A 27,030-nucleotide genomic window follows, 5' to 3' on the forward strand; every position below is an offset into this window, starting at 1 on the left:
CCGATTTATGACCCGTCACAAAAACCTCGCAAGACTAGAGTGAGGCGAGAGGATCTAAGCAATACAATTAGCCTAATTCGTTTCAGATTGTGACAGCCGATTGTGAGCTCCTCATCAGATCATTGGCTCAAAATTAAACGTAATTTTGAGCCAATAATCGGATGGGGGGATAACAATCGGTTGTCACAATCTGAAAATATTTTGACTAAAACAGTTTTGGACTCACAATCAATTGTCAAATTCTAAACCCAACAGGGCCTTAGTCACAATGGAGGTGAAATAATCTCATAGTTTTATGTTTGCAAGTCACACTGGAGGCCTATAAAGTGGCCTTAGTGTCCCCTCTAAAAAAAAGATTAATTAAAAATAATCTAATTTGTAAATAGTATTCAATATTCGAGCTATCCAAAGGAAAAAGGTAACCCTTAACAAATTACCAACTAGCATGAAAGGTAAGCAATTCAACACTCGATAATAGGTAACCCAATTTATCAAACCCATGAGGACGGGCCGGACCTGCATGCTAATCGGATCCAAAATTACCTTCCGGGTTCGGGTTATTAATTTCTCTGCCACTGACATCCCCGAACCTCAATGACCCCATTTTAGGTTTGGTGAGGGTCCAACCCACTTGGGTTCAACCCATATTGGGGTGCAGAAGAGTTCGAATTCAGGACAGGCCAAAACTACTTCCCTCTCCTCATTACCATAACCATACGAGCAACACATGCAATTGGGTTGAAATCCTCCTACATAAATCCTCTTGTCCATCCCATTCCAAGAATTCAATGTAACATTAGATCCATTCGGGCCGAGAAACAACCACACTTCATTTTGTAGTGCCTTCACCTCGACCCAATTCGCCTGAACAAACTTGTAGAGACACCGGAAAATTCCATACCGAGCCCCAACTCCGGCAAATAGCTCTCCCCCATATTCTACCAAGTAAGAGTCACAAATAGTTTGGCACTTGGAAGAACATATGATATTCCAAGTACCATTTTCGACATTGAACGCTCCTAAACGTCCGAAAGAGTCCATGCAATAGAAGATCTCACCACAGAAAATCACATCCTTAACCATGCCGAAATTCGTACCATGGAAGGTGTAACTAGTCCATGTTTTCTCCCCAAATCGGCACACGTTAATTACGATTACGTTTGGATTGAAACGTTCGCCACAATCACAAATGGCGGTAATTCTGCAATTCGGGGATGTGGGAGGGTTAATAAACGAGGCAGCGTCCATGTAACCTTCTAGGTAAGGGAGGTCAATTTTCGCTCCAGTGAAGGGATTGTAGAAGAAAAGAGAAGAATTCGCTCGAGCTAATAGTAGTAGCCACCCATGACGGGAAGAGAGGCATTTTGCTGAGCTGATCAATTTGGGGAACTTGGCTTGGTATAATTCTCCTGTTGATGGGTTGAAAAAGGCATGTTTGGTTTCTTTGTTAGAGAACAAAGTCTCGTAAAAGAGGAGTAGCCATGGCATTGGATTTGTGCCTCGGTTTTGGGACGGAGGGCATTTTGGGAGAGACGAGCGCCACCTCGAGCAAACTGCACGGAATCGAAGGTAATCTAGGAAAGAAAGGCTTGGCAATATCATTTGTAAGAGTTCCTTTGGAAGCTCAGACCAATCTTTCACCTTCTTGTTGTTTTGAATGGTGTCCTCCATTTTTTGAAGCTTGAGTGACTAAATAGATGTATTAAGTGTAGTAAAATGGGAGAAGACCTTATTCTCTATTTCTGCAAAAAAAAAAAAAGGGAAGAAAATGATTGTAAGACATTAATGACAGGAAAATTACACTAAGTAGAAATGACTAATAATCAAATCTGCATAGATGAAATTTCTATTTGCAAGAACCATTGTTTATAAACATAATGGAAAAAATAGAAAAATAAAGCCTAGTTAAAGAAGAAAATTATGAAAAATTGAACTACAATTTTAAATGGAGGGTATTGTCGCAGAATTGAGATGGCTCCTAGAAATGTATGCAACCTACGTGCACGAACGATCATTAGAAAACCACCCGGAGTTTAGATCCCAAAAGGCTCTCCGATACTTAAGTTAGCAAAGACAAAAGATATGGAGGCTGATCTTTCTTGGGGCTTAGCAAAAGCACTAAATGGTTTTGTACCTTTGAGTCTTAGTCCCGGTTTCATAGAACAGAGTCCTGACCAACTGGGAAAGTTGCCTCTGAGACTTTCCTAATTGGTTGGGTTTCCTTGAAATCTGAGTTTCCAAAGTTGCCTAATGGGACTTTCCTGATTGGCTGGGTTTTCAAGTTTCCAAAGTTGGCTCATGGGACTTTCCTCACCCGCTGGGTTTCCTGAAAATCATAGTTTTCAAGTTTATCTCTAGTGGCTATGTTTTGGGGCCGCAGGTTTAAGGTTTGCTTAGGTTGCCTAGGGCTTCCCAAGAGGCATGAAATTACCACATTGCCATTGGTCTGATTTTGTCGGCGTGCACCACATGTATGCTTCAGATTGGGTGGTGAGGTTTTTAATAAAAGGGCTTTCTATGAAGACATTGAATTGTAATGAAACCTCTTCAAACTTCAAAATTGCATTTAAGGCCCCATAATCTTCAAAATGGCCTTACCCTGCTCTAACTATTTTCAATGCTTTGGGAAGACACCTCTATAAAAATGAGGGTGTCATTTGGAACGATTCCAAGGTATGGATATGTTTTTCATATTAGTAAAAAGAAAATGATATTTTGTCAATAAAAAATTGTAATTATTTTCCTAACATCTCTCTAAAAGTTTGTAGAAGTATTCTACATTTGATGGTTACCAAAGGTGCCTTTTACAAAGAACCTTCTTAAATTTTGGATGAATGTGGGTGAAAATAGATGATGTGAAGGAAACCTTTTTTATGCGGCGAGATGAGGAACTCTCTCTCTCTCTCTCTCTCTCTCTCTCTCTCTCTCTCTCTCTCTCTCTCTCTCTCTCTCTCTCTCTCTCTCTCTCTCTGGTGAATTTGCATCTCTTAGGAAACTCTTTCCGGTGTAGAAGATTTCTAAATGCAATTACCCCAAGATAATACTGCTCGACGCACCGTCGATCTCTAAGAATTGCACATTCGAAGATATTTGAACCACACGAACACTCTGATTGCCTAGAAAAATAAGTATAAAAGAGGAGGAAGATAATGAAAGCACTAAAAGTAGAAAGGAAAAAACAGAGATCAAAATGAGAACAAAAGGATTCTGCTCATTTTTCTATAAGTTGTGAAAAACATAGAGAAGTCTATGTTTTTATAACCCACAAACATCTGTTAAACATGTCTTTTAAGTCTGACACGACATCCCTTCAAAACACCCACTAGAATAGATTCGTTTCGCTTACGTTACACATGAACTGCCACACTACACAAAATAATGCCAAAGTTATTTAGATGTAGGTGGGAAAAATGTGCTCAATAAACCACAAGAAATGCAAAGGTATTTACCCAATAACAACGGCGTTTTTCCTTTAGAACGACGAAGGTAAGTGTGATGTTAGACAGACGGTAACAAAAATAAATAAAAAATGTAAGGGGAATGGAAAAGGCTTCGGATCATACATGCCAATGAAGGTACCAATAAATATTCTACTTCTAGAAAAAAGTTAACGTAAATGATCCTTCAATCTCGACCGCAACCATTGCGGCATTTCGACTTGCAGAAGAGATGTAAATGGGATTTTGTCTGTTCACCTAAAATGACCTCAGCATGGTGAGTAAATAAGAATGGTTTATTTTATCGGCAAATGCAAATTATTTTTACAAAATTGATGGCAATTGTAGGCCCTAAAAATTGAGATCTCTGAGTTATTCTCGGTGTTCTTTATCCTCAACTCCCTCCCTAAGGAATATAGTTAATTTAGATTGGCTATAATATTCATAAGGGCAAATGGTCTCTCAATAATCTTAAATATATGATTATATGACGGTTGAAATATCATATTTGTTAATTTTCTATAAGTTGTGAAAAACATAGAGAAGTCTATGTTTTATAACCCAAAAACATCTGTTAAACATGTCCTTTGAGTGTGTAAAGACACTCCTTCAAAATACTCACTAGAATAGATTTGTTTCTCGTACATTACACACGGACGATTGCACAACACAAAATAATGGCGAAGTTATTTTGATGTACGTGGGAATAATGTGCCCAATAAACCACAAGGACTGCAAAGGTATTTACCCAATAACGGTGGCGTTTTTCCTTTAGAAAGGCGAAGGTAAGGGCAATGTTAGACGGAGTGTAACAAAAAATAAAAATAAATTTAAGGAGAAGGAAAAAGGCATTGGATCATACATGCGGTTGGCTGGCTGGGCGGCGCCCGTGGTATTGCCAAAAGCCAACCGGATCCACTTGGTGGCTCATGCGCGTAGGCCCCCTTTTTCCTCTTCTCATTCACAAGACAAGATAAGTAGAAAGCTATATATGTATATACCCAAAAAGGATTTTACGATTCCCAAAAAGCACTTACAAGGCAATTAAATACTAAACGACAAGGTAGAGCATGCATGTATCAAAATTCAAAACATGGTTGTGTTGAAATCATTTCCCTTAATCTAAGACATGCATTATAACATGCAATGGATTTTATCTAATTGTATATACAATCTTAACTGGGATTTGTCTAGACAAATTAACAAAAGACCATTTTGGGTCACTTTTGAAGTAGAGAATAGTAGCATATTTTGTCTTATTCATATTTAATTCATCCGCGGTGGCTCTTCTCTCTGCAAAAGTGAGCCTCATAATGTCTTTTTACCGAAACTACCTAGACAACCCCATATTAAATTATGGTTGTACATCACAGGGGATTTGCTAGGGAATTTCACTAAAAGACATTTCACTACTGACTTTTGCAAGAGAGAACAGCCACTTCAAATGAATTAAATAAATAAGACAAAATCTGCTGAAAAGTGAGCCTTTGCCTCGGAATTGTGTCGAGTCAAACCAAATTGTCTTTCAAGTTAGACTTTAGGGAGGGAATGTGAAAGAATCTGAAGGGAGAGAGGAAAATAATCATTAAAACAAGAAGCAAGAAAATGAAATATTGTTTGTCATGTTAAACCCTCTCTTCCCCTCCCCTCTCACGTAAGAGAACACTCCTAGACTTGTTCGAGCATGGGCAGATACATGTATATGCCATCAGAAGACATAGCTAAATCGGCCATTCCCTTTCTCTTCTGCGGTTAGGTTGTCATCTAGGTCTCAGCCAGTCAACGGGGTTACTTCACTATGTTGGCCAAACCATAGGTTGTTTTTTCCCTCAAATAAGTGGTGAAATATCCAAATAAACAAAAATGAATGAAAATATGTAAGGTGTCTTCGTTTAATGGCACCCTCCATTCAATCTAGGATGCTGCATCGGATTTTGCAGCGTGACATCCTGAAATAATTTCAGACCTTAGGATATGGATCCAATGGACACGGATCCAGTTCTTGTGCCCAAATCCTGTCCATTAATGTTCATATCTTTTAGATTCACTGGACCTAGCTCTACGACTCCTTATTCAAATCTAACCAATCACAAACTTCTTCCCTTCTTCGACGATGAAGCGATGAACTAAAACACTTAATTTCTGACCTTAGGATATGGATCCAATGGACACGGTTTGATGCAATTGTTGCACCCTAAATCTTGTCCATCAATGTGTGGAACCTTTGGATCCATCGGGTCTTGTGGGTCCATTGACACCTTTATCTACTACTCATTCCTTAAAAATCTAACCAATCCCCAACTTCTTCCCTTCTTCGTATGATGAAGCAATGAAATAAACACTTACATCGATAGAAATCTCTTACTAGTCTTTCATCCAAGATTCAAGAAAAAAAAAAAACTCGGCTTAATCTTTTCTTTCACTTGGCGTTTTAGAAGTGAAGTTTCAAAAGCTCAAACCAAAATAGACACACAAAAAAATGCTTAAGAACATAAAAAGAAAAAGAAAGATGTGAATAATGAAAATAAAATAAAGAGAAAGTATACCTCGCATAGGAAATTCATGCCCATCATATCGCCGCGAAGCTCACAGAGTAAAAACTCTGGCAAGGATATCGAACAAATCACAAAATATAAGACAGGAGAAAGAAACATTTCTTAATACTAATAAAAACACATGGACCCAAAGAACAGAAAAGGAAAACGAGAGTAAAAGAAAACCATATACCTCAAGCAAAATCCGGCCACCATATCTTGCAAATCTCCATACAACTCAGAAAAATAAAATACCCTATATAGAAGGAGAAGAGAGAGCAGAACATATAGGGAGATTTAGAGAGAGAGAGAGAGAGAGAGTACATGCCTTTAAATTTGGTTTTCTCGTCATTTAGACCTTCATCTTTGGCCAAGAGAATCACAAGATTGCCACCTCAAAATTCAAATTATGTGATAGATATGCCTTTATTTATTTCACAACGAACTTTGGGTGGAAATGACCAAAAACCCAACTTTCATATGACATTTTTGGTATTCAAGGGTAAAAAAAGGTCAATTTAGAGTCGAAGCATTCTGGCACAAGTTTCCTATCTACTGTAATTTACTATATTAAGAGGTTAAACACATAGTTTGATGGAAAGATATCTCCCTTTCTTCTTTGAACGAAAATTATACCTAAAACTTAGCATCTAATATCAAATAAAATCCCCTATTAAAATCTGTAACATAACAAGCTAAAATCTTCAATTTCTATCTACTCCTATAAAATCCCTAAAAATTCGCATCTTAACTCCTACAAACTCTCACGGAATAGCTTGCTTGAATTTTTGCTTCTTATGCTGTTGCTGACATGGCATTTGATGACGTGGCAAGCCAAGCCGTGCAACATGCTGCTCGAGAGAGAGAGAGAGAGAGAGAGAGAGAGAGAGAGAGAGAGAGAGAGACAGGGCCTACCTTTTGGCTAGGGCTGTTCATTATTCGGGTTTAACCGAAATAACCGACCGAACCGAATTCGTTCGGTTATTTCGGTTCGGTTGGAAGATCAATCGGTTCGGTTTCGGTTTTCATGGATGCCACTATTTGGTTTTCGGTTTCGGTTTCGGTTATCTCAAAAAACAATTCGGTTAACCGAAATAATGATAAAAATCATTATTTTTTTTTTAAAAAGTGTGATACGGGCACTCCAAAGGATGATCAAAACCGTCCATTTGATTGATCACAACTTAATTAGGTTGTGCTCCAAAAATCATTTCGATTGGATGATCCTAGCCCTCCGATCGAAACCAAGATTTTGCATTTTTTCCTCTTTTTTTGCCACTATTCGGTTATTCGGTTATATAACCGAATAACCGAATTTTTAATCAGTTCGGTTTTGAAAATTTTCGGTTCGGTTTCGGTTACTGAAATTTATTAACCGAAATTATTTCGGTTATCAAATTTCGGTTATTTCGGTTCGGTTATAACCGAATAACCACCCCTACTTTTGGCTGATCATGATAGTTAGAAGGACACTAAAATGAATCAATAACATGTGATTTACTAGGGAACTTGGCGTGAAGGCATTTCCACTATTTCCACTGACTTTTATAAGGGCTTTCTATGAAGAGATTGAATTGTAGTGAAACCTCTTCAAACTTGAAAATTGCATGTAAGACCTTATAATCTTCAAAATGGCTTTACCCTTTTTCAATGATTTTGGAAAAAAATATCTGAGGACAATGAGGGTGTCAATTGAAACGATTCCCAAGGTCTATGATATTTTGTCAGTAAAAACTTGTAATTAATTTATTGTGTAGCTTGTAGCTTTATTAAGGAGGGCTGTTAGGAAGCTTCCTGACATAGGTGTGTCTTCCTAACAGCTCTCTAAAGGCCGGTTTGTAGAATCATTCTACAATTTGATGCTTACCTATGGAGCTTTTGACAAAGTCGCCTTTTAAATTTGGGTAAATGTAGGTGGAAACTTCTATAATATTTAATCTAAGAGAAGCATTATGACATGCGATGGATTTTATCTAATTGTATATTCTATATCTTAAACTTCTAGGCAATTTCTCAAAAGACCATTTTGGCTCACTTTTGTAGCAGATTTTGTCTTATTCATATTTAATTCATCTGAGGTGGCTCTTCTCTGCTGCAAAAGCGAGACTCAGAATGACTTTTTGTGAAATTCCCTTGACAATCCCATATTAAATTATGATTGTATATCATAGGGGATTTGCTATAGAACAGTCATAAATTAAATGAGTAAGACAAAATCTACTACAAGAGGTAGAGTTGAGGAAAGGCTTGGGCCTTTGATGAGGTATTGGAATTTGTTGGGTGGCCCTGTTTTAGATAAACCAAAGTTGGTATAAACACAAACGCGTGTGTGCAGGGCCGTGGCCGTGGTATGGGTTTGGGCAAATAAAAGCATTTAGAAACAATTTTTTATCCCCTAATTGGTTTTGTAATTGCACACATTAATAATATTACCATTCTGATAGAGTTACATTGGCAAAAATAATTAGGCCCTTTTTTGGGATTTTGAAAACAGATGTGAGTCCAAAACTGATTATTGGACACAGAATTATGTTTTATTCTAAGTCAAATATTTAGTTTTTGATTCACAATTGGTTCTCTAAATCCAAAACAATCGGGCCTTAGCCATGAGATCAACTAGGGTCAGTGATGACTGAACTAGGTTTTAATCGAAATCTCTCTCTCTAAACTCCATTTCATCATCATTTATGAAAAAAGGAAGATGACATTTACACTCCTTCCTCAACACTAACATTCCGTTTGTTCATCTTTTAAAAATGATAGCATTTCCACCCTGTTTGTTTCACTTTCCTGAAAATAAAGTCATTTTTTAGAAAGTAGAAACCAAAGGGGTGCAAATGCTAGAAAAGAGGGTGGAAATATCATTTTTTTTTCTTAACAAATTGTCCAATTTATCACTTATAATTATGATACTAGAGCCCATGTTGGAAAGCCGACATCAGTTAGAGCCAAGCTTCATGACAACTGGCGATTTCTTAAACATTGTTTACAAAAATAGGGACTTGCTTGGCTGTTTCGCGGAAAGCCATTTCGCGGTTGCCTTATGGATCTGAGAACAGCCACACATGTTGACTTTTTGTCAGATTTTGTCTTATTCATTTAATTCATACGAGGTGGCTGTTCTATCATGCAAAAGCCAGCCATGAAAGGGCTTTGAGCGAAGTTGCCTAGCAAATCATATGTAGATGTGCATATTTTGTAATACCATATGGGTGTGTTTTTAGCCGTGGCTCGTAATGGCTATGGGAGTATGTAAGCTTCCGGGAAGTACTTTTGAAAAGACACCAAAGCCCCTTGGTAGGAGGGCAAAATCCTTTGTATCCCAAAACGAGCTGTTATTGGAATCGTTTGAAAGCTTTCTCCTCTCGCTCTCTCTCTCTTCATCCCTTCTTTGCATTCGTCTCATTGATCATCATCTTCTACATTGAATTCATCATCTTCTCTGTGGATTTTCATATTTTGTTGTTGGCCCAGACAACCTTTTGGAAGCTAAATTCAGGATATGTGTTGAGTATGGTTGAATCCGGCTACGAATCATGTCAAATGGTTACTAATAAGACAAGGGTTTCACAAAACTAAAGAAAATGAAAAGAAAACTTAAAAATTATGGATTATAGCTCTACAATGCCTTCAATTTACAAGCAAATATTTAGTCTAGTTGTAAAAAAAAGAAAGGGAAATGATTTCAGCACAAACATGTTTTGATAACATGTGCTCATGTATCTTGTCTTTTAGTATTTAAAGAGCTGTAAAAGGTTTATTATGGTTCCCAAAAAGCACCTAAGAGACAATTAAATACTAAAAGACAAGATACATGAGCGCATATATCAAAATATAATTGTGGGGTTTTGTAGTTGTAGTGAATGTGAAAAGTAACAAAATACTGAAAAGTTAGTTCGGCAAACACGACCTAAATATATGAAGTCGCTTCCGTAGATGTGAGTAAAGAATGAGATTCTGTGGGGCAACTCCGAGTCGCTTCCATAAATTCTCATTAATCCAATTTTACAAGAGAGAATGGGAAGCCATACCTAACACGACCTAAATATACAAAAAAAGTCCTATCAAACAATGTCAGATCAACCATTCGAGTGCACATTGATGTTAGATGATAGTAAAGCAATCATGGTTGGATGTGTCCATGGTTTGAAATTTCGGTTTCCAGATGCGTTTTGGACCCAACAAAACTGAAATTTCGAAATCCCACACACCGTTTAAAAATAAATATTATATCATGTGTCATCTCGAGTAGCTCCAAATCAATGTATCTCAAGTTATAAGTGAGACAAGAGTTTTTATATGGTACAAGCCATGACAACAATACGGTAGAGGTACCACCCTTGATATTTGATCCAACAACAGCTCACTTTTTAAGAAGCTGCTGTTGGATCAAATATCAAGGGTGGTAGCTCCATTGTACCTTACTGATGTAACTTGTAAGGCCTTATACCATATAATTTATCGTGAGACAATATCTAAGGATGATTTTGAAAGTTACATTCCTCCATATAAGCATTTGCTATAGCCCACCAAGATGTTGTTGCGTATGTCAAAATGTGTTGTGTTCTTATTTTAATTTGTTTAGAAATAAAGGTATTCTTGCCTTGAAAATGTTTATTAATATGGTGTAGGGCAAAGCGCCCAACCGATTAGTTCGACTGCTCTGATACTATGAAAAATATTGGAGATTTTGTTAATCTTGGACGGTTTATGCCCTAATGAGTGATTATATAGAACACAGAAAGACTAAACATAGAAAGATCTTATTTAAGACAATTATGGAAATACCTGAATAAAAATTATCCAAATCTAGAGTATTATCTTAATCGATTAATCCTATTTGCTTGATATAGCACCAAACAATTCAACAGTCGGATCTCAGAGGATCTCATATATTCTAACATGAATCAACCATTCACTTGTGAAAAAGCCTAATATATTGTACTACTAACTTTGTCAGGACAAATTTTTTATCACCTCTTGCACATATGTTAGGCACTTAGTAAAGGTGCGTTTGATAACCATTGATCTCTTGAGATATTCGATTCTATTGTTCCCAAGGATGAGAATCATGTCGGATAAAAAGAATGCAACCCCAAGTTTTCATTACTTTAGTACATTGGGGCAGAATTTTGTTTAGAAATAAGGAGTTGCATGTGTAATTCCTCACTTTCTTGGAATAATTTCGAGATTATACGATTCTTGCTCTAATAATCTTGAAAATAGTTGCCAAACATACCCTAAACTCCATTGATCAAGCAATTAAGGTCTATGTCAGGATGCAGTTTTCGAGTCATAAAGCATTCACAATAGGGGCCAACAAATTGTGAAGTCACATGGATGTGGTCTGATCTTCAGCCCAAACATCCTATGAAACCTCATCTTTCTACATTTCATACAACTTCTTAGAGTAACGGTGGGGGATGTAAAGATGTCAAGAGAGAAAAAGCATCAATCCCAAGATTCTACAAGTGAGAAAACCATTTTTTTTGGAGGTTTTTTGCTTGAATTTTACTAGTAGTTTGTTGGTATGTTACGTCATCGACGAGGAGAAAAGAAAGAGACAATCCAAGTAGTCTCCTAGTACTTTTGAAACCCTGCATGCAATAAACCTTTGATGTCGCTTTCCGAAACAAATGTTGGGAAGCATTTGAACATGTGGTGAGTCTATGGATTTTCACAACTATTATGTAACTTAAAAGAACATATGTGGGCCCATTCGTTTCTACCTATAGGCCCAGCATCTTATGGGCTTACCATGTTATCCCCAATAGTAGATCACTAATTATTAGACATATGGAGTCCATCATTATTTTGTCTATTATGTCGTCAAGCCTCAACAGTGTATAAAATGCAGTATTATATATGAGCCCCATTAGGCTTTTATTTTAATTTTTTGTCATGGGCCCTCCTTAGCCCACTAGTAAATCAATAAATTTTTATTATTTTTCAACATTAGGCCCTCTTCATAGGCTAGACTAATATTTAACTAATTGCTATATAAATGTGTCTTAGTGGCCATAGCATATCATTGAATTTAAATTAAGTGTTCAACTTGGATTGGCATGCAGCGTTGTGGGTTTGCTCCATAGACGCAAGTTCGAGTCCCCTCGGAGTTACCCAATGCGCGTGGTTTACGGGTGATTGCGTCAAATTCATAGGGATTAGTCCTGCCTTAAAATGGGATGGGGATACCCTGTGTCATAAAAAAAATCCCTTTTTAGGTAACAAGCATCCAAACCCAAATATAGGATAATACTTTTTCAAGAAGAAGCTCTCTTTCCCAGACTTATTGAACCAAAAAGTCAAAGCAGTACTCTAGGAAATTAATGACTTAGAGAAGGCTTCCCAGGTCAAGTCCTTGCAGTGTAGAAAGGCCTTTCTTACCAACCAAAAGAAACCACTCAAAGCAAAGAAATGGCAAGAAAGCAAAATGCCTATGACAACATACCTAAAACATGCACCGAGATTCGAGAAGTTGCTCCACCAAACAAAATAATTCCCACCATCACACTTGGCTTGCCGGCTAAGACAAAGAAAGGAAGAGAGAGCCAAACAGAAATAAGTCCCACCATCACACCTGGCTTCGTCGAGTGATTTTCTTCTTGGTTTTGATTTTTTAAGGGCAGTACTGCCACATGGAACTGAAACTGAACTTGTTTGAGGTTTTCTTCTAGTGGGAACTGATGGAAGTGGAGCATGTTTCAGGGATTTCAATTCCTTTGTCATCAATGAACCAATTGTGCCAGTTGTCCCCACCTTGATAGACCCACCAGCATCCTTGATCGCTTCAAGTGTCTGAACCATGATTCTCTGTCGATCAGAGGTTTCTCAAAATCTTTTTGAACTGGAAGATATCATGAGCTACCCATGGCAGCTGGGTTCCGAATTTTCTGCGCATGTAACTTTGTTCAAAACTGATGATGGTTTTTATGTTCTTAGCAAGAGTAGTGACACACTGTAAAGAAGAAAGCAATATCACTCAGTCTTAGTGTGTAGAAGAACTTCCACATGTACTCGAGTAAAGTTTTTTGTTTGAATCTGAATATGTTCTCTATATAAAGAAAAATCTAAGGCAGGTCATCTGTGGGAAAGGATAAAAATGTAAAGAAATAAAAAATATGTACTATTGCATGACAATAGAAGAGCTTATGCATCTAGTAAGTAATTGCAGGTTATGGAAGGGAGAAGCAATTGCAGGTAGGTAGTTTCAGAATGAAAGGGGAAGAGATTCAATCATGTAAATAAAAAATAGTACTGACAACTGATAGCAGAATATGTGTTATCATTTCAGTTTATGCACTCTCAACATTTGTATATTTTAGCTTTTAGCATTCATAAAAAAAGATAGCAGATTCATGTAACAAGAACCAAATACCTTCCAATAGAAAAGGGGCATAAATGCAAAAACTACACAATGAATTCAGACTTCTCTTGTGATTTAGTAATATGAACTCAAGAAATTAGGAGAGGAAGGAAGCAACCACATCAAGTCTCAGCCAGCAGATTCTTCCCAACACAATGTATCCAATACAAGATACCCAACTAATAAAAAGATAGTATAAGAAGGATCAAAACAAAGGAGGTCTGAAGAAGTAGGGGTGTCAGTAGGCTGGATCCACATGCTAATCGGATCCAAAATTTACCTGTTAATTGGATCAGATACGGATTCGGGCTATTCATTTTTCTGCCTAACCAATGATTGAATCCAGCTAAGTAGCACCCAACATGATAGAATACATCTCGTCCAGATCCTGGGCATGGAGAACCAATGATTGAACCCAGCTAAGTAGCACCCAACATGATAGAATACATCTCGTCCAGATCCTAGGCATGGAGAGCCTACTGCTTGGTACATAAAACCTTTGAAGACAGTCGATTGTTGAGTGGATATGCAAAAGGACCAGAAATGAACAAAGAATGAATACATTCCAGTGCTACATGGACTACAGCACTGATGTTGTAGGACTGTCAATAGCCATCATACAGCACAGGCCTGATAACGAGATTAAAAGTAGAACAACTCCAATAAAAACCCCTTCCATAAGTGATGATTTAGTCTGGAAAACTCCACAACTGGTTGAATTGGCTGAACCATTTCCAAGGGTGCCTTTGTCAAGGAACCTCCCCATTGCATGGTGAGAAGAGTACCGAATTGCTCTAGATGGATAAGAAGCATACAGAATAGTGTGTGATGCACCAGACTGCTAGAGAAAATTCATGATTTCTGAGAAAATCTTTCCTTCTGATTGATTTCTGAACAAATTCTACATGAGTGTGAGCCTTCATTGCAGAACATAACGAAATTTGTTTGTCTCTTCAGCCTTTTCTGCATCCTCAGAACCCACATACTCATGGAATGCATCAAGGCCTGCAAGTTTCTGAAGGTCTTCACCCTCTAAAGTACACGAATCCATGAGAACGACACAGTTCATTTCTAACTGATGGCCACAATTCTCAATAAACCTTGAGATTATAAAATTCTCCATTCTCTCCTTTTCATCTGCTGCAGAAACATATGGAAATGCCATGGAAAAACTGGATCCTGTGAATGACACCTTAAGCAGTCTATAAGATCTGGATCCATGTGTGTATTTCTAGAAATATCTGAAGATTGCAGCTTCCTACCGATGAAAACAAGTGCTGTATCCACAGACTGCTGAGGGTTCTCCCCAGAATGCACTAAGTTTGACCAGCCTCTTTATAATAGAATGTCTAAATATTTTGGGGAGATAGTACGATAATTAACAATTTCCTTCACCCCATTATATGACCATTCATCATGGTGAGACGACCACAGAAATGCAGGAACTATACCAGTTGACGAAGACACAAGTGAATTTTTTACCACAACAATAAAAATGCCACAACGAGTTCCCCATAACACCCTCCCCACCCCCGATCAATCTCTTCCTGAAGAAGAGCTGGTTTCTAGTTTAGATTTTTTTTTCTCATTCCCCGATCCAAATAACTACATCTCATAGTATTATTTCACGAACAAGCCCAGAACTCACTTATTAAATAATTTTGTCATATTGATCAAGCCCCTGAAATCCTCTTCATCGTTCAAAAAATAATAATTTAGAGTTATAATTGTGCCTGGAATTGTCCCATGTCTGACATGAAATGGGCATCCTGTCTTCCTAGATGTACTAATTCACCACATCCTTTCATTGTGTAAATCTTGTTTCTTAAGAGATGACAACATTAGTTTATATGTTCTGCTTCCTTGTATTATCTTTTTTATTACCTTGTTAATATGGTTTATTACCTCTTTTTTCTTTGCAGTTGATGAACCTACATGAAAAAAACCACCTGATACTTTATTAACCAGTTAGGCGCATTATCAATGCATCTGTGGTTACGAACGAGTAAACTTTCCTTTCATTCTGCTACATTCGATCATTCTAACATTTACAATATCAAAGATAATATATACAATTGCATGTCGTACACTCTAATACAAGTCGACAAGCGAATGACAATCCAGTCATCACTAGAACATAATCATTGTTGCTTTTCTCTTAACTACTATTTTTTTTTTGAATGGTAACAAATTTCATTAAAAGAAGGGAAGACCAAGAAAGTCACCCAATAATACAAGAGAAAAAAGATAAAAGAGGATAAAATTACAATCCAAAAAACAAAGACAACAATCAAGGAGGCAAGAAATCGAACAACTGTAAGTACGATTTTACCTACCTTCTGATTTTTTTTACAAGAAAAAAAAAGTGAAGGAAAAGACAACTAGTGACTCATCTGTTTCATCTTTGGCTAAGTACTAGCTGAAAATGGGATCTATACCTTTCAATCCTAGGAGGTTGACTATGAATGGGTCTTCATCAAAGAGGATGGGGTTCTGATATATTCTCTTTCCAGGCCATCACTTGGGCACCAAATGCAATCAAGGATTAGATTTGAGCAGTCTGATTCAGTGGGAAGGTACTTGTGGAAGTCCCAAGGCAACAATATGGAGAGAGGAGGATTTCATGAACATTTAAATGGCTAATGCATGATACTATTCCACTTTCCTGTCTAGATCTCTCCTCTCTACCACAGTGGTTCGTTCTCAAATATTGGGAGATGTAGTAATTCTTTCTGTTGGGCATTATATCTACATAGAGTAGAAAATGTTAGTGTTGAAAATTTAGCAAATTCTGGTGGTTGCTTTACTTCTTTCAAAACATGGCGTTGATTTATTGTAAATGTTTGTGTAGAAAAGTTAGCAAATTTTGGAGGTTATTTTACTTATTTCAAAATATGGCGTTGATTTATTGTATGCTAACTTGTTTTAAATGTTTTTTTTTTCGGTTAATAAAATTTCCATGCTGTTTAAAATAACTCCTAAAGCTTGAACAATTGGACATTATAGGGAGATACCAAGAACCAATCAATGATTGAATCAACTTAGTTCTGTCTTAAATACAATATCCTGATGAGGTCTTGATTGGACCTAAATCCAGATATGGTTTAGTCTTTGCCAGATTTTCATCATTGGATACTCTTCAATATGAGCCACTTCAATGAGGAAAAATGAAAAATTAAGACCAATGCTACTGATGTCTGCTTGATGGCATTTTCTCCTAGCCAAGTGTACTACTGACCTACTACCCTTGAGCCTGTTCCTAGAATTTTGAATTCCTTATGTAATGTACTATTTTGAAGACTATGCCCACATGCAATGTCTGTGAGAGGCTTTTCTAACATAAAGGTAGAGTTTTGTCTTTACAGTCCAAACTTTTTAACTATATTTGATCCAGTTATTCATGCTGTGGTAACCAAAAATATCTTAATCCCATGAGACTAGTTGCTTTTTTATACAATGATCCTTGAAATCCTAGTGGATATATGCCTTACATGCAATTCGGGTAATCTTTGGTAACTACAGTATACCAACTTGGCCTAAATTCCCTTTATTACTTGTCATACTTGCTGTGGACATCATATAATGACTCTAGTTCAGGAATTTCTTTTGGAAACATGTCAATGACTCCCTAAAAAGAAGAATATTCTGTTGCTTGGAGCATGCGTTGATAAATAGCTTTTTTTGAGCGTTTTCTTGATTTTTTTTATATTGTTTGGAAATGCTCATCTTCCCTTGGATACCATGGGGTTGGTCCACGGATTTTCCTTTTGCAACATTCTGCTCTAATGGTTTAAGGAGATAGTTCATCAAGATGGTTTTTTTTTTAATAAACCAGTGCATCAAGATGTTCCCAAGGCCCAACTTGATCGTGTCCCTCGGTGGAACATTTAGTACTTGTTTATCTAAATTAGATATGAACCAGAATTTGGAAGAAAAGAAATAAATGCTTACCTCTAGTGTTTCTTCAATAAATTTTACTGTAGTATGTTTTATTTTTCTATATCTAACTGCATTTGATCAAATTGACATACAGACAGCTTATTTAAATTTAATGCAAAATCTGATGATTGGCACAACCATTCTTTCTGATGAAAGAAGTTTAAATTAAAGAGGGTGTGCCTATAAAAAAATGGGAATGTGTGAATATCAATTTCCCTGTTAAATCAGATTCAGATTGTATAACTGTCTCATATTGTAAATCATCTAGATTTCCATGGAACATAAAGATAGAAAATCAAATAGAATCATGCACATTGTATTCACAGTTCAGTAGTTTCTAAAACAACGAGGAGAGAATGGAGTGGAATTTACATATGATTTTAGTATTTTACAAGGTGTTTATATGACATTTGAGTCCTAAGAACCCAAGATCAACAGGAGGTTGAACTCCCACTTTGTTGAGGGGGGACTTTTGGATATGCATCATCTTTCACATGGAGTATTGTCTTGCCTATTTCACCCCACACTTCATCAATCATTGGTCTTCTGACTGGATTTCCTGCTGCATTGGGGTCATGGAAAACATTCATGGCTTGTGATCTCCGGGTAGTGACTTCGGCCAGAGTGACTGAGAGCTCGTTTTCTCCAAATATGCAGATTACATCAGACCAGAGGATAACACAATCTTTGCGGCAGTGTTCGAGTCTTAATCCCTGAATTGTGCTCAAAACCTAAGTTAGTAAAAGCCAATATTGATGAGAAAATCCAGCATAGATTAATCCGTAACCGTCTATACCTATGAAGTTCTCACAATAGCAGCCTCCAAGCACTGAATTATTTGTTGCCTGGCTGATTCCAAACGAACAAGGCACCCATCTACATGTCTAATGTGGTATTCCTACATTGCATACAATATAGCAGAAATTATCAAAGAGACTAGCGTTTGAGTTATTAACAGCCCTATAAAATGTTCTTATTCATAATGTCAAATGTATAACTGAGATAATAGAATAGGTTGTTACTCTATACTAAATTAAGGGCCCGTTTGGATACCTCATATTTTGTAATTGGATTTGGAATTGCGTTTTGAATACAAAATGAATAGATCCGCCAGCACAACGTTGAGGGAGACAGAGAAGGAAGGGGTACTTCCTACTGGAGGGGAGAGGTTGAGGAGCTAAGAGGGTGAAGGAAACTGCCAGATCTGTGGATTTCCAATTTCTTATTTGCACAGCATATTTGGAAAGCTGATTTTTTTCACTGTCAGTCGCTGATTTGGAAATAAAAGGATTTGATCCGGATCCAAATCACAACACAAAAAGGGCTGCAAATGTGAGAAATCCAAATCAAAATCTTCTCGGAATCCAAATGGGCCCTTAAGTTCTTACTAACTTCATATTTGCATTTATACGGAAATAGACAGACTAATAAAATGCAAGCTTATTTATAAGGCAGGAAAGAAAACCTGAAAAATACAAAACCCAAATAGTATTTTTCAGCTAGGTCCTTCAGCTATGTCCATCATGTGGAAGACAGCACGCTGCATATACACTAAAGTGTAGATATTATCAAGGTGCAGATAAAATACCAAGACTAACAAAATGCAAGCTTATTTATAAGGTAGTAAAGAAAACCTAAAAATCTTTCGGTCCTTCAGCAATGATAGTTGCGAAGAGGACAACACGCTGCATATCCACCAAAGTGCAGATAGTATCAAGGAGCAGATATAATACAAAGACTAATAAAGCTTGTTAGTCTTTATAAGGCTTATTTATAGGGTAGCAAAGAAAACCTAAAATCTTCTGGTCCTTTCACAATGATAGTCGCGTGGAAGACAAGACACTGCACACCCACTAAAGTGAAGATAGTATCAAGTAGCAGTTTATGTATGTGCTTGTCAAAGAAACTGCATTTCCAGTCTCGATGCATGTTCCGCAGCCTGGATCTTTACCAAGATTGGACACCATATGCTGTCGTACCCAGTGACTGAAATAATGTGTAACACAGGGTTATTTGGGGAGTGTTCAAACAAAAAATAGAATACACTAAACAACACAACAACAAAGCTTACAGTGCGTCATGCCCAAAGACATGCAGAGTTTTGAATATAGAAACTTCAACAAAACATAACGAAAATCAGACTTGGCAGGAAAAAAATCTTCCCATAAATAAGAAAATAGCCAACAAGAAATTAAATTAGAAAACACATCCTCCACTAAATGATGATCCTAGATTCGTCAGCGACTCTTTACACTGCTAGGAAGATTTCATCACCAGTAAAAAGATTGAAAAATCGATTCAGCCGCAGCAGCCGAATGTTCCAAAATATAGAACTCTTCAATTTAAGAAAATTCAAACCACACTCTTATTCACAGGCCCACAGCTACCATAAATAGGTAGCAATAGTATAACACAAGCAACTTTAGAGTCCAAAGCGCCGACGACTCACAGTTGTCCCTGACCCAGGACTATGATTAAGAGCCACACTGTTGTTCAGTGGGGTTCCCTCTAAGATAACTATTCAATATATCCCAAAATACTAATACATTATAATTTCTAGTAGCCATTCAAATAAAAAAAACATTATAATTTCTAATTTTCCTGTGTTGGTATCCCTCAGGAGAACCTCTTAATTTCAGAGGAATCAAATCCATAGACTATTACGTGCAAGATATCAAAAATCTGCACCCTTTCTAGTAATACTTAGAGCCGCCTAGTGTGGATTAGGAAATTAACATGCAAGAAATCAAAAATCTGTTTCAGTAACCACTATAGTAATCATATTGAAATGCAAATGTATGTCCGGCATGATCTGCATACCAGAAAATTAGACGGAACATGACCATGAAAACTGCCTGCGACTTTCTTTTGAATATTGTTCTAGAAGAAATTGTTACTAAAGACAGTTCATGACTATCTAGCAACGGTGGTTCTTTGCATTAGAAAAAGCTTGAGCTTCCAGCACGCAACATCATTGATAGGAGATTGATCAAACTTTAGGCCATGATCTTCATGATAGCTTACGAACTGCATGGAAAGAAAGAAGTTATCAAATTCCTAAGAGAGGTGTACTGTTGATTATCCCAACAAATGATTTTTTCTAACATACAAAGAACACTTCATAACACCTGGTTTTGTAGTTGGTTTCAAATTTATAATCATTTAGTCTGTTAGTTTAGGCCTTGTTTGTTTAAGATTATGACAACCGATTGTGTATGCCAAACTGATTATTAGACACAAAATTACGATAAAATTTGACTCCAATAACAGGTTTGGCACTCACAATCAGTTGTCACAATCTTAAACGAACAGGGCCTTAGCAACAAAAAATCTGCATTGTTATGCCTCGGACTAGGAAGAGAAGTTTTTGCAGCCACTTTCTAGCACATTTTGGCGCCAATAAATTTCATTGTAGACTACAGTAGAAACCCATTGAGTTTCTTCACCTCCACATTCTTAAGGCCTGAATTATCTTTAAAAAATGCCAACCAACAACCACAAAAAGCAAACTACGACCAAAACAAAACCCTAGTATCAATCCTAACAATCAACGTTACCTCATACATACATTGAGGCATTTGTGGGTATCTTGGAGGAGCCATGGACGGACAGGACGAGGTGGTCCCGATGCCGATGATCGACCTGCTCGGTGAAGGAGCCATTCGGCCGTCCGATCGCCGGATTTGTGGTCGTATAATTGATCAGCAGTCGAAGGAGAAGACGTCATTGTAGCTTGGGAGGGATTAGAGGATGGTAAAGGGAAGAAGTGATGAAAAATATCAATGGATTAGATCTCGCTTAGAAAAATTCATGACCTTGTATCCTGCAAAGAAGGGAACACGAAAAGGGACAACAACACATCATGAGATAAGAAAGGAAAGGAAATGGAATTTACCTCATACTAATAAGGAATGTAGTTTTCATTACTTACGGATGAAAAAGTGGTCGGAGACGTGACATGACGCTTTCGTCCTCCCACTCCAGCTCTTCAAACCATATGTTTTCTCCTCTAATCTCTTCAAGTTTAGGCGCGCTTTGGGGCCCTACTGGAAGCCTCTTTAAATTGGAGCAATAAGATACAATAATAGTTTGCAAGCAAGGGAAATCGAAAAGTACATGGGACTCTCCTCCTCTATTGTGGCGGTAGCAGAGACTCCTAAGCTTTGGTAGGCACGATAAATGAATATACTGTAATCGAGGCAGCAATCGAGGCAGCATGGCGTACTTATTATCTTCTTCCACACTTAATATCTCCTCTATTTCATCACACCACCTTACTTCGAGATACTCCAATTGTTGAAGATTCTGTGCCAGAGCAGGGGAGAAGAGACATCTCAAGCTACGACAGTAATTTAAAGTGAGCTTCCTTAGGTTGTAGAGGGTTCCAGGTGGTGGTATGTCCCCCTTCCATATACTCGTCAGTTTGGGCAGATTTCGGAAATATAATTCAGAGAGAGGTGATGTAGTAGCAGCATGTCCCTCTTCTATAATCCCTTCCTCATAGTGAAACACCTCTTCCACCTCTTCACACTCTTCTACGCTGAGTTCCTCCAGACTTTGCAATCCTAGAAGGTGATGATATGGAAGGATATTTTTTAATTTCCTACACTCCCTGATGATTATTTCTCTCAAGTTCCCCAAGAACCCATGTGGAAGTTGCCCCTGAAAGATTTTCTCCAACTTATCCATGCCACTGAAATACATTACTTGCAATCTCCCAAAAGCATTTGGTGGAACCCGATGAGGTTTTTCTACAAAATGGATGAAATGTTCCATTTTAGAGAAATTGTATAGGAGGAGGAACTTCAAGCTATCGAAACCACCACCTTCAACATCTAGGAGGTGTAAAATATCGGTGACACCCTCCTGGCAACCCTCCACCAAGTCAATCCTCTCGCTTCTTTTCAATAACAATTTAACCCACTTTGATAAAGGGTATGTTATTATTTCAATGAATATTGTCAGCTCCGGCACAAAGAAATTATTTGGGATGATACGCATACGGTAGTTTCTTTGCAATAACAACGTCATGATATTTGGGCATTCTGGCTGATCAGGTAGTGTGGTAATAAGATTCTCCATTAATGACAGCCTCTTACAAACTTTCATCTCCTCCACTGTCGGCCACTCACGAACTTCTTCGCCCGCTCTTATAAGGAACTCGTACTGATTATCGTGATCTGATGAGATCCATTTGCCCACGTCTCTAGTAACATCGTGCATTTTTACACACCCCTCTTTATCACTATGTAACAACAAGCAACAAGACTTAAGTTCGTCGATCAAAATATGCATTCTATCCGATGCTTCCTCTAAAGTTTCGACATTCCTAAACATCCCTTCCCCCATCCCATATCGTGTTAATAACTGCACATCAATATCAGCATCCTCTTGAAACAAGCAACAAAACAGGAAGCACAATTTGGTTTCATCCCTTTCCAGGCGGTCAAAACTGAGTTTCAGAGGTAAGAACACCTTTCCATACATCTGTTCGATATGTGTTGGTAGGGATTGTTTTAATTGTCCCGTGGATCTTTGTTATTACATAGGGCCCTTCCAAGTGTCACAATTGCTAAAGGTAATCCAGCACACTCGTTAGCAACTTTCTTGGCCGTGTCCCTCAAAGTAGGAGACTCAACTATGTCACCTGCATTCTCTTTGAATAGGCTCCATGAATCTTCTTTTGATAAGACTTCAACTGGGATTATTTCCTGGCTCTTCATCGCTTTGCATACCCCTATGCTTCGTGTTGTGAGTATGATTTTGCAACCTTTATGGGTATATCCGTAAGGGATTCCCACCTCCTCTAAGTCCAATCTTTCCCATAAATCATCCAAGATTACAAGGATTGTCTTCTCCTGCTTCAACCTCTGCACCAAATTTGTCGCTCTCACTGATTGACTCTGTTCTGTAAGTGGCAGGCCTAATTGATCAGCAATCTCGCGTTGGATCTTTTCAATTTTTGGATTTTGAGACACAGTCACCATCACAAACTCATCATAAATTTTCTCTCTCTTAACCTCTTTGCCTACTTCTTTGATCAAGGACGTCTTCCCCACGCCTCCCATCCCATACACTCCGATGATATTTATCTCATTCTTCAATGCATCCATGACATTCTTCTTAGCTAAATCGGTGGATCTAAAAACCCTGAAATCTCTAGAAGGAATGGTGTTCTCTAGAGACAACGGTACGCATAAAACGCTACCTAAATCCTGTTGGAAAATTTGTTGAGGGTACTGTTGATGATAGAAAACAGAAACTTGTTGCTTCAAGGCGTGATATCACTTTCCTTAAGACAAGATTCGCCCCCACTAGTAGTGTGCAAAGGGGATCCGCGAATTGCCTCCAAGATACAATGAAGCCTAGTAGGGAAGCCCTACTAATGTTTGATGACGCGTAGCACTAGCGGAATCAAACCCGAAATGCCCTTCCTAAATTTCAAGCCTTAGAGAAATCTCTAGATTCTGTTTCTGCAGAAAAACAGTATCTAGAACAGTAAACAAAAGAAAAACAGTATGTAGAAATACTTGGGGATTTTTGTAGGAGTGTAGAAGAGAGTGTAAAGTCAGTCAGAATTGCCAATTCGATTTCTTTTTGAAATGATTGAAGTTTGCACATTTTTATAGACCATCTGGTGTCTTTTCAGTGCGCCTAAAAAAGCGCCACTATGCGCCCTATAGCCCATTGCCCACGCCGCGCGCGCGTGTGCGAACGGTGCGTTGCACCGTCCCGCGGGTCCAACCATGGGTTCAACCCAATGTGCAATCAACAAGAGTTAGAAAAGGAAGTGCTTTATAAGCCCTTCTCTTTCTTTTCTCTCATCCGATGTGGAACTATCTTTTCAACTACACTTCTACATCCTTTTGTAAAAGCAAATATTTCCAAGAAAACATTTTCTTTTTCCCAAACGCTTTTGATAAAACATTTTCCAAAACACTAAAACATGTAATATACATGATTTTGAAAATGCAAAATCACTAACAAATCCTTCCCTATGAGTCCTTTGACAACATCAAACTTGCTTGCTGCTTCTTTACCCAACCGATAGCGCAAGCTCCAATCAGGACACCATCCCATAAGACATCTCTTGTTCTCTCTCGCTTCTCCATCTATTCTCCTAACATCCTCCTCCATGGAATGCACCTTTTTAAGCCACTCTTTCACTTCCTCTTTGGGTTTTTCTAGTTTCTTTTCACACTCAGCTACCAGCGTGTTTATGTCATCCCTCTTCCTTCCCGAATCCTCACTCACTTGACCTTTGAGGTTATCAACATTCCTTCTGTAATGAACAATATAGCCAGTCTGACGCCCCGTAATGCCCCATAATTGCTTCCCCACTTCCTTCACAACATCCAGTCCAATAGAAACCAGAAATTCCATGACTTTTGGTGAGAAGGAAAATGTATATAGCGTTAGAGCTACAACTATGGTAACACGAATGAATTCGAGTTTTGCTAGTATTAGATTGCAGCTCTAAATCTTCACTCCAACAGAAATCAGAATTGCATGGACATGGTGATAAGGAAGGTGTATATAGTGTTGGAGCTACAACTATTATAATGCTAATGAATTCAAGTTTTGCTACTAATAGACTACAGCTCTAAAAAATTCAGGAGAACTCTAATACTCTTCTTATGTAGCTAGATGAAATAACAAAACGGAAAGAGCGAAGGAAGAAAGGTTTTGGAGTACCTATTTTTGTGAGCCTTAGAACATGAAATATAAGAAGAGAAAGACCCGAATTCCAACACCCATATAATATTATAACAGTTGCACGAATCCAAATGAATAATGAAGCGCCTTAAGAAGAGTCTTGCAAGATTGAATGATTTGGAAGTAGATGGAATGCTTTATATATAGGAGAGTTTAGACAAAAGGACTTCAAGTATATTTGATTGCTCTAAGCGCAAGTAAAGAACAACACCAAGAAAAGGCAATCTTAAGCAGAGTGCAAGAGAAAAACAGCATAAAGAGAAGGCATTCTTCTTAGTGCAAGTAAAGAATAACTGAAGAGGAGAGAAGGAAGTCCTTGCAGCGCAAGCAAAGAACAAGATTAAAAGGAAGTAAAAGGAATAGGATATCAAAGAGAGGGAGAATGACACTTTTCCTCTGATAGATGCAAGGGCAAGGGCCCTCTTTATGCAAGGGCCAGAGAAGGGTTCCATAGGTTGACCCTAACTGCTATAGATCGGAGGGTTAGATCAACCTATGGAAATAATTTTTGGGGTGCATCCTATATAGCCTGTGGCCCATCTAATGGACGGTTTGGATCATCCTATTGTGCCGGCCATACCGTACTTTTAATAAAGTGAGGAGTGCCCTCATCAAAATACAGTAGTGCTGATAACATTTCCGTAAAGCTATGGAAAATATTAAAAAACAAGTCCGGCTACTTGATATGAGATTTGCTTAGGACTATCACATAAAGGCATTTCGTGTCTGGCTGTTGCACGAGAGAGCAGCGACACAGGCTCACTTTTCAGCAGATTTTGTCTTATTCATTCAATTCATGCAATTTTTGTCTTATTGATTTAATTGATCTGAGGTGGCTGCTCTCTCATGAAACTGAGAGCCGCGAAATGCCTTTCTGTGAAATTCCCTTACCAAATCCCACTTACTATACACTCAAGCTATCTTTGGCAAAAATGAATTTCTTTTTCCATGGAATATTAGTTACCTAGTGGTAAGTGCTAGGTACGTAGGGTGGGAGATGAAGAGACTTGAGATCACATGGTTGAGGGGAAGAATAAAATATATTTTGAATAAAAAATTTCTTTTCCTTTTCATAGAAAAAAAATTCATGACAGCCAAACATAGGATGAGGATGCGTTTGGATTGTTTGAATCAAGCATACTTTTAATTATATATTTGTTAACTAACCAACTTCTCCAAAAGCTTAAGCTGTTGGACGTTATTTATCTTTTATACTTTAACTTTTATAATATTTTCCAACGTTCCAAACCTACACCAAAATAGGAAATCAAAATCAGCAACTTTATTCCTATTCTGTTGAAATCAGAACATCATAAATTCCCCCATCTAGTTTGCCTTGGTTTCAATTCTGCTCCTAATTCATTAAACCAAATTCTAAAATTAGGCAGAATCAGAATATGATGTCGATTTTAATTCCTAATCTAGTCTATCCAAATCAGCTCTTATCGGACCTTGCTAGTCATAATCATATATGATCGGATCCATTCCAACCGTTGGCCCCAACTCGGACCAAATTCCGTTGAGAACACCTAGATCCGATGGTCTTAGGTCCATGATCCACTATGATTAGTTCCACGTATGCAAGCTAAACTGTTGATTTTTCTGATTATTTATCCTACACATGGGATGTCCGTTTGGCATGGGACCAAGACGACATGGGTCTGATTATGATGTTCTACATGATAACGGTCTTGATTGGACATCCATGCCCCTTAGAATTGATAGAACACCGTTCTATTTGACAGAAAATAAAGAAGAATATTGATAGATTGAGAGGAAAAGAGAGAAGAAAGTGAGCTAATTCGAGGAAACTCAGGCCTCCAATGAGTTAATTCGAGGAAACTCGACCTCCAACGTGCCAAGCACTAAACGTGATTTTATTTCTTGCTCAAAAAGCCATACGGCATCTACATCTTATAGAAAATAAGGATAGCAAAATAGGAAATATAGATTAGCAAAATAGGAAATATGAAAATAGAAATATAGTGCAATATGGAAATCTAGCTTAATTAAAATCTTCTAAAAAAAAAAGAAAGTG

The 27,030-nt window shown here is 37.7% G+C and overlaps 3 protein-coding genes across 13 annotated transcripts; all 3 read right to left on the bottom strand.

The window, feature by feature from the left end:
- Positions 1-191: 191 nt before the first annotated feature.
- Positions 192-6,578, bottom strand: LOC143882603 (F-box/kelch-repeat protein At3g18720-like). Its single transcript, XM_077386071.1, has 3 exons — positions 6,165-6,578; positions 5,984-6,039; positions 192-1,742 (listed from the first exon to the last, which is right to left on the bottom strand). Exon 3 carries the CDS (start codon positions 1,669-1,671, stop codon positions 592-594), a length of 1,080 nt encoding a protein of 359 aa, XP_077242186.1. The 5' UTR covers positions 1,672-1,742; positions 5,984-6,039; positions 6,165-6,578; the 3' UTR covers positions 192-591.
- Positions 6,579-13,917: 7,339 nt separating this feature from the next.
- LOC143882482 (uncharacterized) lies at positions 13,918-14,502 on the bottom strand. Its single transcript, XM_077385960.1, has 2 exons — positions 14,269-14,502; positions 13,918-14,175 (listed from the first exon to the last, which is right to left on the bottom strand). Exons 1-2 carry the CDS (start codon positions 14,500-14,502, stop codon positions 13,918-13,920), a joined length of 492 nt encoding a protein of 163 aa, XP_077242075.1.
- A 3,062-nt stretch (positions 14,503-17,564) lies between these two features.
- Positions 17,565-25,096, bottom strand: LOC143884075 (disease resistance protein At4g27190-like). Of its 11 annotated transcripts, none has more exons than XR_013252723.1 (9): positions 24,972-25,084; positions 21,208-21,319; positions 20,834-21,099; positions 20,097-20,303; positions 19,069-19,262; positions 18,911-18,961; positions 18,742-18,827; positions 18,073-18,174; positions 17,565-17,989 (listed from the first exon to the last, which is right to left on the bottom strand). XR_013252723.1 is itself a non-coding variant. In XM_077387453.1 (9 exons), exons 2-3 carry the CDS (start codon positions 22,761-22,763, stop codon positions 21,075-21,077), a joined length of 1,581 nt encoding a protein of 526 aa, XP_077243568.1. In that variant the 5' UTR covers positions 22,764-24,620; positions 24,972-25,096; the 3' UTR covers positions 17,565-17,989; positions 18,073-18,174; positions 18,742-18,827; positions 18,911-18,961; positions 19,069-19,262; positions 20,097-20,303; positions 20,834-21,074. The 11 variants fall into 11 exon arrangements, 10 of the variants coding, with proteins under 10 accessions (XP_077243568.1, XP_077243567.1, XP_077243569.1 ...); XM_077387453.1 differs by having other exon boundaries at positions 21,208-24,620; positions 24,972-25,096; XM_077387452.1 differs by having other exon boundaries at positions 20,845-21,099; positions 21,208-25,087.
- Between the last annotated feature and the right edge of the window lie 1,934 nt (positions 25,097-27,030).

The sequence above is a fragment of the Tasmannia lanceolata genome, unplaced genomic scaffold (genome assembly GCF_043159265.1).
Source record: "Tasmannia lanceolata isolate RefF3 unplaced genomic scaffold, GAP_Taslan_0.1 ptg000008l, whole genome shotgun sequence".
NCBI lineage: Eukaryota > Viridiplantae > Streptophyta > Magnoliopsida > Canellales > Winteraceae > Tasmannia > Tasmannia lanceolata.